Source organism: Thermobia domestica, chromosome 11 (genome assembly GCF_964235325.1).
Source record: "Thermobia domestica chromosome 11, izTheDome1.hap1.1, whole genome shotgun sequence".
Classification (NCBI taxonomy): Eukaryota; Metazoa; Arthropoda; class Insecta; order Zygentoma; family Lepismatidae; genus Thermobia; species Thermobia domestica.
The window spans coordinates 260,769,799-260,786,810 of record NC_137464.1 but is presented as its reverse complement, the minus strand read 5'-3'; the positions used below and the strand labels follow the sequence as shown (position 1 = coordinate 260,786,810).

The 17,012-nt window shown below is 34.5% G+C and overlaps 1 protein-coding gene across 3 annotated transcripts in view; it reads right to left on the bottom strand.

Moving 5' to 3' along the window:
- The window catches only part of LOC145664998 (uncharacterized), a 93,188-nt gene that overhangs the window by 61,307 nt on the left and 14,869 nt on the right, over positions 1-17,012 (bottom strand). For all 3 annotated transcript variants that reach the window (XM_081732182.1, XM_081732183.1, XM_081732184.1), the window contains exons 3-6: positions 15,288-15,389; positions 8,382-8,747; positions 3,054-3,515; positions 457-897 (exon numbers count right to left, since the gene is read on the bottom strand). In XM_081732182.1, the coding sequence (XP_081588308.1) occupies positions 457-897; positions 3,054-3,515; positions 8,382-8,747; positions 15,288-15,389 (1,371 nt within the window). The remainder of the gene's footprint in view (positions 1-456; positions 898-3,053; positions 3,516-8,381; positions 8,748-15,287; positions 15,390-17,012) is intronic.

Sequence of the window (17,012 nt, the reverse complement as noted above, 5' to 3'; positions counted from 1 at the left end):
GGACACGGTGATGATGGAATGACAGAAGTGGAAGAAAACGGAAGAATTCAGAGAAAACCTACGTACATGGTGTTCATTCACCACAAAATTTACTTGGCGGTAACTGGAGTCGAACCAGCTACCTCACGCGCCAGGTCAGCGCTGTATCACTGGGCCATCACAACTCTCTATTTTTTATCTTGCTAAAAACTACTGCTAGTATATATAAAGTATTGCGTATATTAGTTGTAAAAAGCTAACGAGATATCCTGATCTACACAATCAAAAGCCTCTGAAAGATCACAAGATACGCCTACAGGTTTGATATTTCGAAAAAAATGAAAATAAAATGAAACATTGTAGTTTAACGTCCCACGCTTCTTCCTAATAGACTAAGGGAGACAAATGATTGCAGAATGAACCAAACTTTACTATTATTATTCTGCACACTGAATATATATATAATCTTTTTATTACCTAGTATTTCATCCTGAAGTAATGGTCCGCTTTGCAAAGTTTCAGACACTGAAACATCTGTTTCTAGAGCTTCCTGGGCTTCCAAAACTGCTTCGATATCTTTATAATACTTAGGTAACTTTCTTTTCTCGTTCGATTGTTTCATTTGTTCATTAAATCTCTTGTGGTAATGACGAAGCTGTTTCCATTTCTTATTGCATTTGAGACCAGCTTCTTTTCTAGTTGCACCAGGGATTGATGCACCCAGTTGTGCCATTTCGTCTCCGATCTTCTCCCAGACTTTGTACTTTACTGCATTTTTATTCTTCATCAGTTTTAGAAATCTCTCCTGTTTAAGAATATCCAACATCAATTGTGTGGCATCTCGTCCATCAGCCATTTGTTTCTGCCAAAATATGTCAGAAAACACGCCTTCCACTTCATCGTCTTCAACTTCCTCATCTGAAAACAAGTACATAATTCTCTAAATAATAAAGTAATTACCTTGTACTTTAATTAACCTTGTATCCACATAGAAAGTAAATCTTCTCTTTAAATAATTGCAGTAGTCTCTGCTACTTTCATTTACTGTATTTTACGGACTACAAGACGCACTTTTTTTCTTCGAAAAATTGCCTCCAAAATTCAGGTGTGTCTTATACTCGAAATTAATATAAAAATTTTCAGTGTTTGATTTAAAATTCCCGCCTGTCTTAAAAATGGCCATCTCATTGATGTCGCGGGAAACCTGTCTCTACTTGGCAACATTGGATTCAACTGGCAGCAGCAGTGCACCGATGCGACGAACATGAGTTGCGGGGATTCACAAGCTTGCTAACACTGTCTCTCTCTCGTCCCGCCATCACAAACCCAGAACCACAGACTAGAGTATACAGACCATAAACTCTGCGAAAAACTAAAAAAATGTTACGATATATATTAAAAAAAAAAAAAAAAGCTTAAAAATTAAAGTGCGTCGTACACTTCATAGCGTCTCATAGTCCGTAAAATACGGTTAAATAATTTTAACAGTTTGCTATTTTCATTAACACTAAATTTTTCTTATACTTATTGATGCTGTTACACGACGATTTAATATTTGAAGAGCAAAAATATTCTACAACCTTGCAATAAACTATAACACACAACAGTGGTTTTATGTCCAAGAAAATTGGTTGCTTTGCAAGAGTCATCAAATGTATTTTATTTTGAGGTTTCTTTAAATTATACATAGTAATGTTCCAATATAGTGTGACAACGCTAAATTTAAGCAGTAGCAATTTGGTGGTTGTATATGAAAGAAAACTGGTCACTTTTTAGAGGTGGTTGTAAGTACATAAGAAAATTGATTATTTTACCAAAAGTCATTAAGTGTATTTTATTTTGGGTCTGTGGCTACATGTGCAACAAAACCAGTTAATTTGCACGAGTCATCAGATGTATTAAAATTCTGTAGAATGTTTGGGAAATGGCATTTTGTCGAATGGTGAAAAGCATTACGTGAAGTCATCTATTCGATTTTGACGCTCAAGCATGAGAGGTTTTATGGGAACATCGAAATGTATGTGTACCTGCTTTATATGTTATCTCTACTATTTATTACTGTATTTTAAAGTATGACGAAATCATTGTGCATAACACAGATTAAGGCGAATAAAATCAATTACTAACTAAAATGTTTACATATTGCAATTTCACTAATATCAACAGTCATTTCCCATTATCTGCTTTATCCTAAAGAGCGCAGCCATGAACAGTGACATAACTAAGGGGGATGGCAAACGGGGATTGTGTCCCGGGCGCCGGATTGCAGGGGACGCAAAACTGGACAAATATTTATTTTCACTATAAGGGAAAGAAAGGAGATTCAGCAAACTAAAGATCGTAAAAAAATACCTCAGAAACTTAAAGAGGACAACAAGGACTCACCAACCTTAGGAACATATCCACAGAGCACAAGTTAGCTTCAAAACTACCCTTTGAACACACTGTTAAAATCTCTGCAGTCAAAAGAGCCCGCAAAGTTAAATTTTAGTTTCAGGTTTTTGTGCTTTCATTTAATTAACATCGATTTAGGAGATTTGCTAAATGCCGACCATAATACTCGAGGCAACAGCTTGACTGTTTGTCATAGTTAAATATTCTAAAGCAACAGACTGTTTATTCATTCTACAAATATGCACATCCAGATGTAATTTCAAAGACATTGTGATTTGCAGTTATTATATGATAAGACTATAAGAATATGTCAAGCATGCTACTCTGGATTATTTGGCAAGCAAATACTAATTAGTATGCTGTTTTATCTTGTACTAAAAATTAAATTATGTATTGCAATTTTGAAATCAAGCTTTACCACTTGAAGAAAAAATGAAACAGGTGAATTACTGTGTGTTGCCAATATGAGGTGTAGTCGGGAAGCGTTTTGGTTTGGTTGGTCAGAGGAATGAAGGGGGGGGAGGGAGGGCGCTACGGTGAGTTCTTGTCCCGGGCGACAACTAGCCTAATTGCGTCGCTGGCCATGGGTTATAAAACTGAAAAATAAATAAATTCCTATCCAAACAATATACTAAATTTTCAAACATTATACATTTATGATACTGATCAGAACCTCGTACCTGGTACTTTAGTTGTGGGTAATGATTGTCCAATCGCAGAATCTGACAGAGAGGATGTATCTATGTTCTCTGTAAGTGATCCAAATTTTCCCCTTTCTTTATACGAAAGTATTTCCTGAACATCTTCAAAGAACTTGGGTGGCTTCGACCAATCCCCAGTCCTCTGCACTTGCTTCATGAATTTTTCATACGAACAACGAAGATATCGCCACTTTTCATGACATCTCATTGCGGCCTCTTTCTTTGTTGGACAAGGCAATGGAACACCTGCTTTCGTCATTTCATCAGAAATTACTTCCCAAAACTTGTTTTTAATCACGCTCTTATTATGCAGTAGTTTCTTAAATTTTTCTTGCTTCATGATGTCTAATAGGATCTGAACAGAATTGCGACCATTACTCATTGCAGATTTCCAAAATGATTCCATCCCTGGAGTTAGAACATCCTCTAGAACATCTGAGTCTACAAATAAAAATAACACAACAAAGTTAATAGGATTATCTAAACACAGGCGGCGAAACGAAATATTATAACATTAAGAATTTTTAAAAGATAACTTTCACAGACTTTACAAAGATTTCTAATTCAAAGTATGTATTCTTACATTGCAGTTCAAGTATTGATTCAAGCTCTACACAAAAGTTTCATATCTTAGACTACGCACACGGAACATATGTTACATTTTTGCATCTTGTATTCATCTCTCTGCGTACCAATCTCTATGTTAAGAATTGTACAAGGTGTGGAGAAGTCTTCTTATAAGAGAAAAAAAGCTTTTTATCTTATTATTTTAAGGAACTGCACAACAATGAGAAAATAAACTAATCTTTTCATGTTTGAGGATTGGTCATATTGGATTACTAAGTTAAACACTATAGTGGTTGTAGGCTGTATAAACCTATGAAAATTAGTTTTTTACCCCCTTTCTCTTGACTTTCGAAAATAATTTTGGTCAAGTATTCGCAGAAACCACCGTAAGTAAATGACATATCGTCACTGCACCTCGAAGAACCGCTGTGTGTTAAAACCACAACTTTTCAGAAGTGAAAAACATTCCACTCTTAAGCATTTGCCAAATATTCACGGAAACACTTGAAAATATAATAAAATTGGTTACGCGTATATTATGCACTGAACATTGTTGTAGCTTGCTCCAACAGTATTATATTACTATTTTTGTGTTTACGTAGTACATGTCGGTTTATCTTTTGTGCTTTTATAAGCACATAGAGAATCAATACGTACGCGATTAGAAACTTGAAGCCTTTCTATTATTTTTTTCATTGTTCTGGCGAAACAATTGAATATTCACTTATCATATTATAAGGGACGCTGTCTGGCAGCTTTAACGTTTATTTGCACGGCGTAACTAATTTTCGACAAAAATGTCATATAGCGGTTCTTCGAGGTGCAGCGACGACATATATATATATATATATATATATATATATATATATATATATCAATGTTTAAATGAGAATAAATAGCTACTTCTTACATTAACTTTTATGAAAGTAGTGCTGTTTCATTCCTTTGTTTCAATTTACCCAATTTTCGTTGAGGTTGTTTTTACGGTGGTGTATACACAGGGTGATCCACTATTATGTCCTTATTTTTAGTACACAATAGACCTATCATTGATGAAGTTCTATGATTGCTTTCAATTAGATGATGTACTATGGTGCTTGTCATTTCATATTTCAACGTGGGCACCACCACTAGTAACACACCGTTGCAGGCGGAGTCCAATCTTCGTAATAGACCGTTGCAACATATCGCGTGTCACGAAGGCACAGTACCTTCAACAGCTTCTAAAGGATTCAAAATCACGCGATTTTCTGGCATATGTTTTACCTTTCAAGTGCCTCCAGAGAAAGAAATGCAATGAGACAAGTCTAGCCTTCACAGTGGCTACTCAACATTTCTGCGATGTCTGATAACGCGGCTTGTTTCAGGATTGCTGCCACAGATATGTGGAAGTGGATAACTGAAATAGGAAAAAGAATTTATTGACTAATTGTTTGTGCTGAAAAGTGTGAAATGATTGTGAGCAGTGTCACTGTTTCATAACACATTTGATACAAATATTGTGAAAGGGAGGAAAATATATCCCTCTCTTTCATAATATGTTCTGTAATAGCAATCCTGAAACAAAGGAATGAAAATAACATATATCAATGTAGCCAATATAAATTTAGAAACATCCATACTGACTAACAAGAATAATGGCCTGTACTGAGTGCTGTCCGGAAACGTAATTTCCTCTCTAAATAACTCAAAAGGTGGATAATTATGTAAATTCTAATAAATACATCAAGAAACAAATGAAATTGAGTATAAATTCCTTTGATGCTGCAGGTAAATAGTTCCAGGCAAATGGTTATCGATCTGAACCCATATATTCACATGGTCAATATCGTGCAATGCTTGGTTATGTTGAATTTTGAATCGGATCCCATTGAATGCCCAAATGCAACTTTGTGGTGTTTTAGTACACATATGAGACTACAATCTGGACAATTTTGAACAAATTCAGAGGGACATTTCTATGCGAAATTCAAAATTCGAATCTTAATTTGAATTTTTGAAGTGTTACTTTTTATTTTACAGGTTTTTTTCAATATAGTACAACTTGTAGAGCAATCTTTAAGCTTTCCAATGGTGTTTGTTTCACGTCTCTAGTGCACATATTAACCATTTTATGACAATTTTTAATAGTCACTGTAACTGTAAAAATGCCGGTTTTGAACACCCTGTATGGGGACACTTTCAGGAAGAGAGAGGTAATATTTGGGATTTTTTCATCTCCCACTATAATAAAGCTGTGCACCAATTTTTACAAAAATCTAAGATTGTCAGGTCAGATTTTGTAATTTCATTGGTTGATTTCACATGGAATGTCTCAGGCTCAAATCTTGAAAACGGTGCAAGATATTGAAAAAATATTCGAGAAAATCTACTCTTTATGGTACCTCTTGCCGATTTTTATCAAGACATTTTTCACTTGTGTCTGCAAATGGACAAGTACAGATGTGAGGAATGACAAGGAGATTCATGCCCATATGTGAATGATGCTCTGTGTGTAGAGCACAGGTTCAGTTAGTATGCTATAAAAACTTACAAATAGAATAATACATACATAACTATGATTTTTATAAGCTTACATATTCATAACATAAATAGCAAAAGACATTTATATACTGTCTTCAAAAAACTCATTTACCGAATAGTATCACTTATCTACTAAGAACTTGTGAAGATCAGATTTAAACATAGAATATGATTTCTTTTGCTTTAGAAAGTCAGGTAACTTATTGAAAATTCTTATACAGTTAATATATTCGCATTTTAAATTTTTTTTTAAAAGAAGAAGAAGAAGAAGAGAAATTTTGAGGGATAACATGCAAATTATTAACGAATCGAGTATTGTATTTATGGACGTTACTCTTTTTAATTAATAAGTGTTTATTACTTACGGTAAACAAGATAATTTTATATAGATACGCACAAGGTAATGGTAATATTTTTGTCCTCGAAAGATGGGCTTGCGAAAAGACTTTGGTGACAATCCAAACACAACCCTTAGTGCTTTCTTTTGTAAGCAAAACCTGCTAATACATTCAGTAGAATAACCCCCAAAAATAATACCGTAAGTTATTGAAGAAAGGAATTTTGCATAGTCCACCGAAACTAAGGCCTCAATTGTGACATTACCTCTTAACCTACGGAGGCTGAAACAAATACTACTTAATTTTTTGTTGAGTTGAGAAATATGCTCATTCCAAGTTTGTTTCGAACTAATGGTGACACCAAGAAATTTAGTTGAAATAGAGAAGTCGACTTTTTTTGTTATTTACCATTACATAAGGAATAAATTTATTTTGAAGAGGAAAATAAAAATTTAGCAAGGAAGTTTTATCATTATTTAAAACTAATTTATTGCTACTTAACCAGTTACTTAATCGTGAAAATGTAGTATTTAGATTATATTCAATATCATGTCGTGAGTTACCTGTAATAAGATTGGTGTCATAAGCAAATAAAACACATTTATTAGGCAACATTTCTTGTGTCAAATCATTATGTATTTAAGAAAGAGCAATGGACCAAGCACTGATCCTTGAGGTACACCAGTTAGTATATTACCTTTATAACTACTAAATTTACGAACTTGGCTCTTATTTTCGTTAGTAATTTGAATTATCTGATACCTATATTTCAAGTAAGACTCGATCCATTTATTGGCAATTTCTCTTATACCATAAAAGCATATTTTTTAAAAAGTAAGAGATCATTATTTACAGTGTCAAATGCCTTAGTAAGATCAACAAAGAGTCCTGCGAAATCAACCCAAAATGGGGGAGGGGCACATCTTGTTTAAAGTACATATTGCCCAATCTTGTACTATCTGAAATGGCAAGGCATTATACAACTGAAAGCAACATGTAACTTCATTAATGACAGATCTAAAGTGTACTAGAAAAGGACACAACAGTGGATCAAATTATATATATACGACTGTTCAGAAACCGCACAAAAAAATCCTGGGAAATGAATTCTTCCTCACACAAAAACATCACCAAAATTATAGACCAACATTGGTCCACATACGCGTTATTTGTGTTACAACCCGTCGAAAACTGATTGGAACAATATAAAAAAAAGGCCATAACTCGAGAACGAAATGTCGGATGAAGGACGGGTAAAAGAAACATCGTAGTTATTTTGTGCCTAGATTCCATTAATGTGTCAGTGATACACACTGTATGTCGTGATCTATCATTTTGCGTTTCCAGACTATCTCATGAATCTCCTATGCTTCGAGGCTAACCCCACCTTCATCCGACATTTCATTTCCGAGTTAAGACTTTCATTTTATCGTCCCTCGCACTTTTCGGTGGGCTACAGTAAGAAAATGACGCATTTGTGAACCCACGTTGGTCTATAATTTTTTCCTTCCAACTTTCGGTGGACTATAGCTAGAAAATGACGCATTTGTGCACTCGCGTTGGTTTATATTTCTTTCCTCTCAACTTTCAGCGGGCTATAGGCAGAAAATGACGCACTTGTGCACCCACATTAGTCTATAATGTTTTTTTCCCAATTTTAGGCAGGTTATGGCTAGGAAATGGCGCATTTGTTCACCTATGTTGGTCCACAATCTTTTTTTCATGTTTCCGTGTGAGGATTTATGTCCCAATGTTATTTGGTGTTATTTTCAAGTACCTTATACATAGCATCTGAATAAATAAACATTTGTAGATAGTAGATAGAGTTAAGATAATAAGGAACCAATGTTCAACCTGCAAGAAAGCAAAGTAGTTTTACCTAGACCTTTCGAGGCCAAAACTTCATGCACATCATGGTAGTATTTGGAGGGCTTCATCCAGCCTCCTCGGTTCTTCGCATTTAGCTGATACTTGAAGTATTTCTTTCGAACAAATCCCCATCTGCGATGACACTTCACGGCGGCTTCTTTTCGTGAGGAACGAGGAACGGCGGCGCCTCTTGCAGCCATTTTATCCGCAATCTCTTCCCATACATCACTCACGGTTTCACTGTTCAACAGATCCACAGACTGATACTGCTTTATTATGTCTATTAATATCTGGGTAGCATCCCGGCCGTTGCTAATTATTCGCTGCCAAAACTGAGTTGCATTCTTACGCTGCACTTCAGCAGGTGGCGCATCCCCTAAAATGAAGAAAAATAATACAACTGAATTCTTGTGCTCAACAGAATATTAATTTTTACAATACTACTCTGTAGAATGTTAATCTTTACTTTCACTACAAGATCTTTGTTAACCAAATACATTCCTTGGTGTTAGAATATTGAGTAGTATTATTACGTACGAAAACATTGACAAACACGAACGAAAGCCTCTCTTCGAAGAAGCTTTATTCGTAAATAGTATTGTAGCAAAATGTATCTATTGAAGAATTTCTTTCACCTCTATCTATCGAAACATATCGCAGGGCTCATAGTGGTCTGGTCTCTTGTAAATAGTTGAAAAGTGACCAAAAAGACACGAAAAAGTTACGAAAAAGTGACCAAAATCTCATCACGCCCCTTTTTTTCTTTTGTCAATTTCTCAATCACCTCTCTCTTTGTTTGTTATTTTGTTTCATCTTTTCTTCTTTGAGCTTCCTCCTTTCTTAGGTTTTCTAAGTATGCTTTGTAGTTACGGTAAGCAGACTTCGCAGATGTAAGAAGCTTCTGAGTAAGTGGAACAAGTTCTGGCATATTTCCGAATTTCTTCATCCCAGACAATATATTTAACTTAGCATTGAGAGTTCTCAAAGCCATGAAATATTCAAATTCATCACCTACTCTTAAGAACATACAAGAAGCATAACACATGACGAACATGATGAACCACACACACACACACACACACAACGTTGAGCGGAGCCTTAACTATTACGAGAGAAAAATAAAAGATTATGATAGAAGAAAGAATAGACACAGAAGGGTTCTCAACCCCACCTTGAGAGCTTAAGCATCCACCAACCATCCACTGTGCTTTAGAAAGAATAAAAGCTGAAGTGAGAATAAAGCTGACTGTTTCACATATGGCAGCAAGTACTGAAGCTTTCAGAAGAGTAATGAGTAACAAGTTTCTGCCTTTTTTATTTATTGTTAGATTTTTCTTAGAAAACTGCCAATGCAAAACATAAATCACACGAAAAGTTACTTTACCTCCTAAAAAAGTAACTTTTAGTGACAAATTTGAAAAAAAGTAACGTTTAGTGACCAACTTGAAAAAAAGTAACTTTTAGTTTAAAAAAAAAAAAGTCACCCACTATGAGCCCTGATATCGCGAAAATATAGAGCTTTCGGATAAAAAAAAAAGGGGGGGGGTTTCATTGTTTTGTATATGACTGTATATGCATATTAATTCTTGTATCACACTTGTATTTGTACACACAAAATAGTTACTTGACTCACTGGAATTCCGAACTACGGCAGTATAACTTTTCTCTCTCTCTCTCTTCACAGTAGAATTATGGAAAGTTGCCTCCTTACTACGGTTGCATTAGTATCTAGAATTCCACATCACATGCAAAAATTATATCTTCCAGTTACTTTAAAAATAACATCAGATCGATCACAGTCAACTTAATAACGCAAATTAAATTTGGCATCGCCGACTTTAATCGGTTTAATGGTTTATACTTAAAATTGGCAAGTCGTCCTTGGCCGATTTGATAATTCACTCTGAAAATAGGCAGCATCAACCATATTCAGAATTAGGAATTAGATTTCTGGGCTCTCGGCATTTATGGCCATTTTAGCTCGTCACGTATGAGGGATGATCTCCATCCGCGATCACATTACTTAGGGAAGTTTAAAGGGAAAATGCAGGTTGGGACCATTCCGGCATTTGTCTGGTGTGAATGAAGAAAACTCAGGAAAAAACCTCATTCAGGATGGCTAGCTTAAAAAGGCTTTTCATATTTCCAACAGAGTGTCCCGACACGAATCGAAGCCAGGATGTCGACCTTATTTGATTCAGACTTAAAATTAGCTGATCGAACTTGGTAAATTTAATAATTCACACTTCAAGTCGATAGTGTTGACCTTATTTGATTTAGTACCGATAGTTCCACTGTATCAGGTTTGCCGATGATATTGCAATAGTAGCAAACTTAAAAAACAAGCTAAATACAGGGTGGCCTAAAAGAAGGTATACAGTCCTGTGCTGATCAGCTCATTGCATTCTATAGCATCCATCAGGTAGATTTAGTTTCTTTATTATTTCTTCTTAATGTGTTTTTATTTACACCTTAAACTCGGAAGAGCCGAAGAGAGAATGAAGCTCAAGCTAAAAATCAAAAGCAAGAAGACCAAAATTATGATTATAAATAAGAAGAGAGGTGAAATAGTGTCTTAGTGAAATAATGAGAAGAATAGCACTAATCAAGACCGCCTTTCAGAACAGGAACAGCCTTCTCCTGAATAATTACATTAACATCCACGATAAGAAGAAATTTATAAAAACCTTTGTGTAGAGTGCTTTGACATATATATGCTAAACTCATTGGTCATTTATTTAGACATGATGCTTTTTTCCAAAACATTTTCGAAGGCAAGATATTAGTGAAGAAGACGAGAGGACGACCGAGAACATCGATGATCGTACCTTAAAAATATTATCAATGAGATGAGATGTACTTCCTACAAGAAGATGAAAAAGACTAATGAAAATAGGAAGTTGTACCTGGAAAGACAAGGTTTAGCCTTTTGAAAGAAGAAGAGTTTACAATTAAACTTGGTAGAATGTTCTTAGTCGATTTAGTAGTTCCTTAAAAATAACTAACAGCTTTCGAAGTCTTGTAATCTGTAGATAGATATGTACCATGAATTTATAGAATAAATACATTCGATACCCAAAAAGTTCTGTAGGGTTTTGCAAAAAGTGCATTCTACTATTAAAAAAAAAAAAAATCATCTACCTTGGTGGATGCAAATTTAATTTCATGTAGAACTAACATGATCTACAATTTCGTAAAACATTTATTTTGATTTTGAAAGCTGAAGCTACGCTTAATCGTACAGTACAGTAAACAAGGAAGCCATATAAACTTCAATCCAAAATCACTCCGTCGATACCCGGCAAACATCCGAAAACTCGATGAATCATTATCTAATCAAGAATATTTATTAATATATAAGTATTTCATACCTTTTCACTTTTCATTTTTATAAGTATTTTTCATTTATTTATTTTGAATTCGAAAGACAATCTATGGTAAAATGGACAAATGACCGTTAAAATTCGCGTTGTTGGCCAAATCCTGCTGAATAAAAATCAACTTATGTAGGCCAAGTTGGGCTTTTACAATAAACGTTTTGTAAATTTATTATAAAAATTAAATTTACAGAAGTAAAATCAGAATAAATTATTTCAATATATTCTATTTTTAAAATATTTCTTTTCTTGAGTCTTCATATTCATAAGAAAAAAAAAAAACTTTTCTCACGGGTCATTTCAAAAATATTCTCTTTTAGATTGGAATATTCTTTTTTTTACACTTGTGAGTACAGAACAGTGAATCTTCCTTGAGCAACTAGGTATAATGGTTGTTTATTTGCATAAAGTAACTTTTTTTTATCCTCACCCATTTCGAAATTTTAAAAAAATCCGTATATAAGCAACTAAACTAAAAATTAATTTTGTCACAAAATAATGACCTTGATCTCTATGGGTACATAAAGATGTGATTACGGGGATTTGAAATTTTACTCGTGTTCGTTTCGATACAAATCAAAATTATATATATATATATATATATATATATATATATATATATATATATATATATATATATATATATATACGAGATATGTTCAAAAAGTATCGACCCATTTTTTTCACGTAAACCAATGAAGCGCAGGAGACTTTTCAATGTAGATGTAGAGAGAGCACTCATGCGCAGTCGTAAATTTATTTTACCGCCCGCAGAAAAGCTTTAGTCTCTGGCAGTCAGCCAACGAGTGAAGACGTGTACTTTGCGGTCTTCGGACTTCAGTTTTTTGTAAAATGACACAAAAACTTGAGCAGCGATATTGCATCAAATTTTGCCCAAAGGTTGGCTATACCCAAGCGGAAACCATTCAATCGGATCGCTACATTCAATTTTGAACAAGAATTTGAGCACGAGGAGAGTGTCCACGAAATTTGATTCAGGCTTGCATCACCAAACACAAACATTCCTGTATGTCGTCAGGTTTCTTACTCACCCGACATATCTCCGTGTGACTTTTGGTTATTTCCCAAACTGAATATACCACTAAAAGGGACCTGATTTGAGTCAAGAAAAGACATCATGCAGAATGCGACGACACGGTTGCTCACCATTCGAAAAACTAAAATCCAGAAGTGTGTCCAACAATAGCGAGAACGCTAGAAGAAGTGTGTGCATCACCAAGGAGACTACTTTGAAGGGAATTAGTGTTTCGGATTTAAAAATCAATAAATGTAATTTTGCCAACCAAAAGTTTGATACTTTTTGAACACAACTCAAATATATATATAAATAAAATTTTGTAACTGACGAAACGCTCTATCAAATGATGAAAAAAATCTACAGCTTTCACTTATATATTAGCGGAAGTATGATGAATAGTTACTGTATTTTCCACTGTATTATTAGTGAAAACACTATCCCAATAATTTAAGAACGGGTCAAAATAACAATAACGTAATTCAAACAGTATTATTAGGAAAGTTAGAATCTCTCAGAACTTTCTAACATATTTCCAAATGGAATATATATATATATACATTCTTTTCATGATATATCTCAATTTTGACAAGTAGTTACCTACTGAATTATTATGCTCAAGTCAATTCGACAAAGAACGCAAAGAGCAAGATGTTAAAATGTTTATATATAAGTTACTTGGAGTAAAGGAGTTAAGAAAGAAAAGTAAGTAACATGTTAAAAATAAAAATCTTACAGACTTACATTTAGACCTAATGAATGCTCGACAATCGATGAATATGTACAGACTATTTTCACCACGAAGAATTTTCAAAATTTAATAAATTGCACTGGAAAATTGAGGGATAATAAAATAAATAAGCAGACAAATAATATGCTACACTGCATAACGTCTCACAAGGTACATTTGCAAAGTGTCCCCTCGGGCCTTCATATATCCAAAATTCAATCTACACTACTATAACGCTCGGACACAAATTAGCTTTTACTTTCTTTAGATGTAACGGGATTTGAATGTAAGTATATGTAAAACAAACTGGATCAAGTACTGCTTCTCCGACACATGTTACCCACTCTGGCCACCATCTTGGATTCAATTTTCGGTTTTTAAATGGAAATAGCTGCAGGTGATACATCAAATTCATGTACAATTTTCTCGGAAATTCATTGGTCTAGTAAGTTTTACCGTAGCTTGTACCGTTTGGAAGGTATTGCATGTTAAATGTTAGGCATTTGACGAATATTAAACCAAATAGAAAGTTGTACAGGGCTCCGTAATGTAATCTTTTACGTGATTTATTGTTGACGAAATATTCTCTGAACGTACATACATACAGACACAGACGTCAACACGAAAATGGTAAGTCTTTACACAAATCTGATCGTATCTGGATTTACATTAGGCATTTTCACAGTAACACAATATTTCCTTGTTATAGTATAACATGGAGGTTATAACAATCACTCACAGAAACGTAATAACATTATGACACCAATGTTGTAAAGAGTATGTTTATACCTATAGTATTTTTCCAGTGAGAAATTGCTTTGATTTGTACATATCAAAAACGTAAGCGTAACTAATGTTACTCTGCAATGTCTATTCGCGAAGTGCCTGGAGGGATTTAACATGCAATACCTTCCACACGGTAGAAGCTACGGTAAAATTTACTATACCAGTGAATTTTTGACAAAATTGTATATGAATCTGATGTATCACTTGCACCTATTCCCATTTGAAAAACCGAAAATTGAATCCAATATGGCGGCCGAGGTGGATAACATGCGTCAAAGAAGCAGTACTTGATCCAATTTGTTTTGCATATGCCCACATTCATATCCAGTTACATCTAAAGGAACTAAAAGCAATTTTGTGTCCGAGCGTTATAGTAGTGTATGATTGAATTCCGGATATATGAAGGCCCATAAATATGCAAATTACCAGTATGGACCGCTGAAGTTAGTACAATACACTTTGGGCCGCGGAGAACTTTGCATCTGAATCAATTTTACACGAATTCCGAGGGGACATTTCGTGAATGTACACTCATGTTCAAAATTATTGTCGTATGTCTATAAATATGTTGTTGTAGGAATATAATTTGATAACGAATTCGCTCAGTATAATGTATTCTTATAATGTTAGTATGTGTATAATCGGCAAAGACATGTATGTGGCAAATTTAATGTCAAAAGGGCAGTAAATAAGAATAATAAAACGAAAATAAAATTTTCTTGTCCATTTAGCAACATTTTATTTTACTAATTATATTTTTCGTATTTATAATTCTTTTCCTATGAAATTTACCACATATATACATTTCCCGATTATACTCATAGTATCAGTATTAAAAGTACCCTGCAAAATCATTATCGATTTACATTCTTACAAGAAGACTGTTATTGATATGCGACAATAATTTTGGACATGAGTGTACCTTGTCAGTTAGATCTACAGTACAAGCAAAATATGCTACAGGCAATATATATACACATATCTCACCTGTTTTTAACTCTTCCTCTTCTGAAAGAAGTACACATTCGGCCAAAGGTAATACAGCGTTATCATCATTTCTCTCCTTCTCTATTACCTCAATAATTAAATCTGAAACACAGATAAAAATAAGTACATCATAGCCCAAAGCGGAAATAGATATTAATCTTACTTTAAAAAAAGTAAATACAATTAAACAAAAATGTACGCAGTGAAATATTCCGCTAAAAAACTCTTCATTAAATAGAGAGGGGAAGAACTAGGATAGAAAAAGCTGGAAAGCGTCGCTGAATTGGAATATAGTGCCCACCTAGATGCTTCCGAACTTATATACAACGAATTACTTATCAGCACTGCCTGGATTTATATGCACTTAAGAACAGCTTATTCCTTTTAGATTCACGTGTTTACAATGTTTACCGTGAAAAGAATGAATTTCTACACTGCACTACTTGGAATTTTTCAAGGTCACTTGAAATGAAATGAAATCTTTAAATTTTACGTCCCACGGTTATGCGGGCTAGACTAAAAGACACGGTGATGATGAGAAATGAATGAAATGGTGGAATGAAGAAAGTGAGAGGAAACGGAAGAACGTCGAGAAAATCCATGCACACGGTGTTTATCCACCACAAACCTCACTTGGCACGAAGCAAGGACCCTATGCATTAGCGGCGATTAGACGTTAGAAGTGGGGGGCAAGACATGATCTGAATATTTGTATATCAACGTTAATATACAAATTTCCCTGGTTGAAACTATATACATTAATAGGCCATTTCAGAAAAGTGGGGGAGGGCAACTGCCCCCCTTAATCGCCGCCCATGATCCTATGCATCATAAGTGAACGCTCTACCACTGAACCACCGCGGCTCCATTCAAAGTCATTTATTGTCTGTTAAAATGAATTTATACGCCGACAATGACCTTTCAACATTAACTGAAATGCTTCAACAATATTTGTACAATAGCACAGGGAATTCGGAACATTCAGCTGGCAAATATTTACTGATCCTACACATGTACTAGTTAGGATTCGATTCGATCGATCGATCCTTCTTAATCCTCGATCTTTCTTAATCCTCGATTTGACCTAAACACCTTATCCAGTTTCTCTTTAATCTTTTTTCAGTTTGTTTTCTACATAAGTTCGAGTGACTTGTAGAAGGATGCTCCTTGAGTTTCCAAACGCCTACTTATTTAAACTATTGTCAAAAAAATGTGCAATGGGAAGATTTGTTTTGTTTCAAAGGCAAGCTAGAAAAGAGTATTCGAATTACTCCAAGAGTAGGGAAATGGATATCGAATGCATATGAAGCTACCGACAAAGTACGTTAAGAGTATTAAAATCATTCGTAATTTCAAATATATACAAACAATCCTATAATATGCACTAACCTTCAAAATATTAATTTCGATATGTGCATACGCATTAAAAAAAAATCCCGGTCGTACTTATCAGAAAATAATGAAAACATGATTCACACACTAGACAAAAATTATACTGTCAACTTTTGTGAGTGTGTAGCCCCCCTCACTCCCATTCCATTTTAAAATTCCCCAGTTACTGTTGGCTGAATTGGAATGAGGCTCCATGTTCTGTTCGTTGATGCAAATTGTGCTCTAGTTTTATCTTTTTGTAAGTTGGCAATCCTGTGAGTGATGATTCGTGCTTCCTGTTCACTGAACAAAGGAGGTGTAATCCGGTTAAAATGATGTAAAACATAGTTCGTC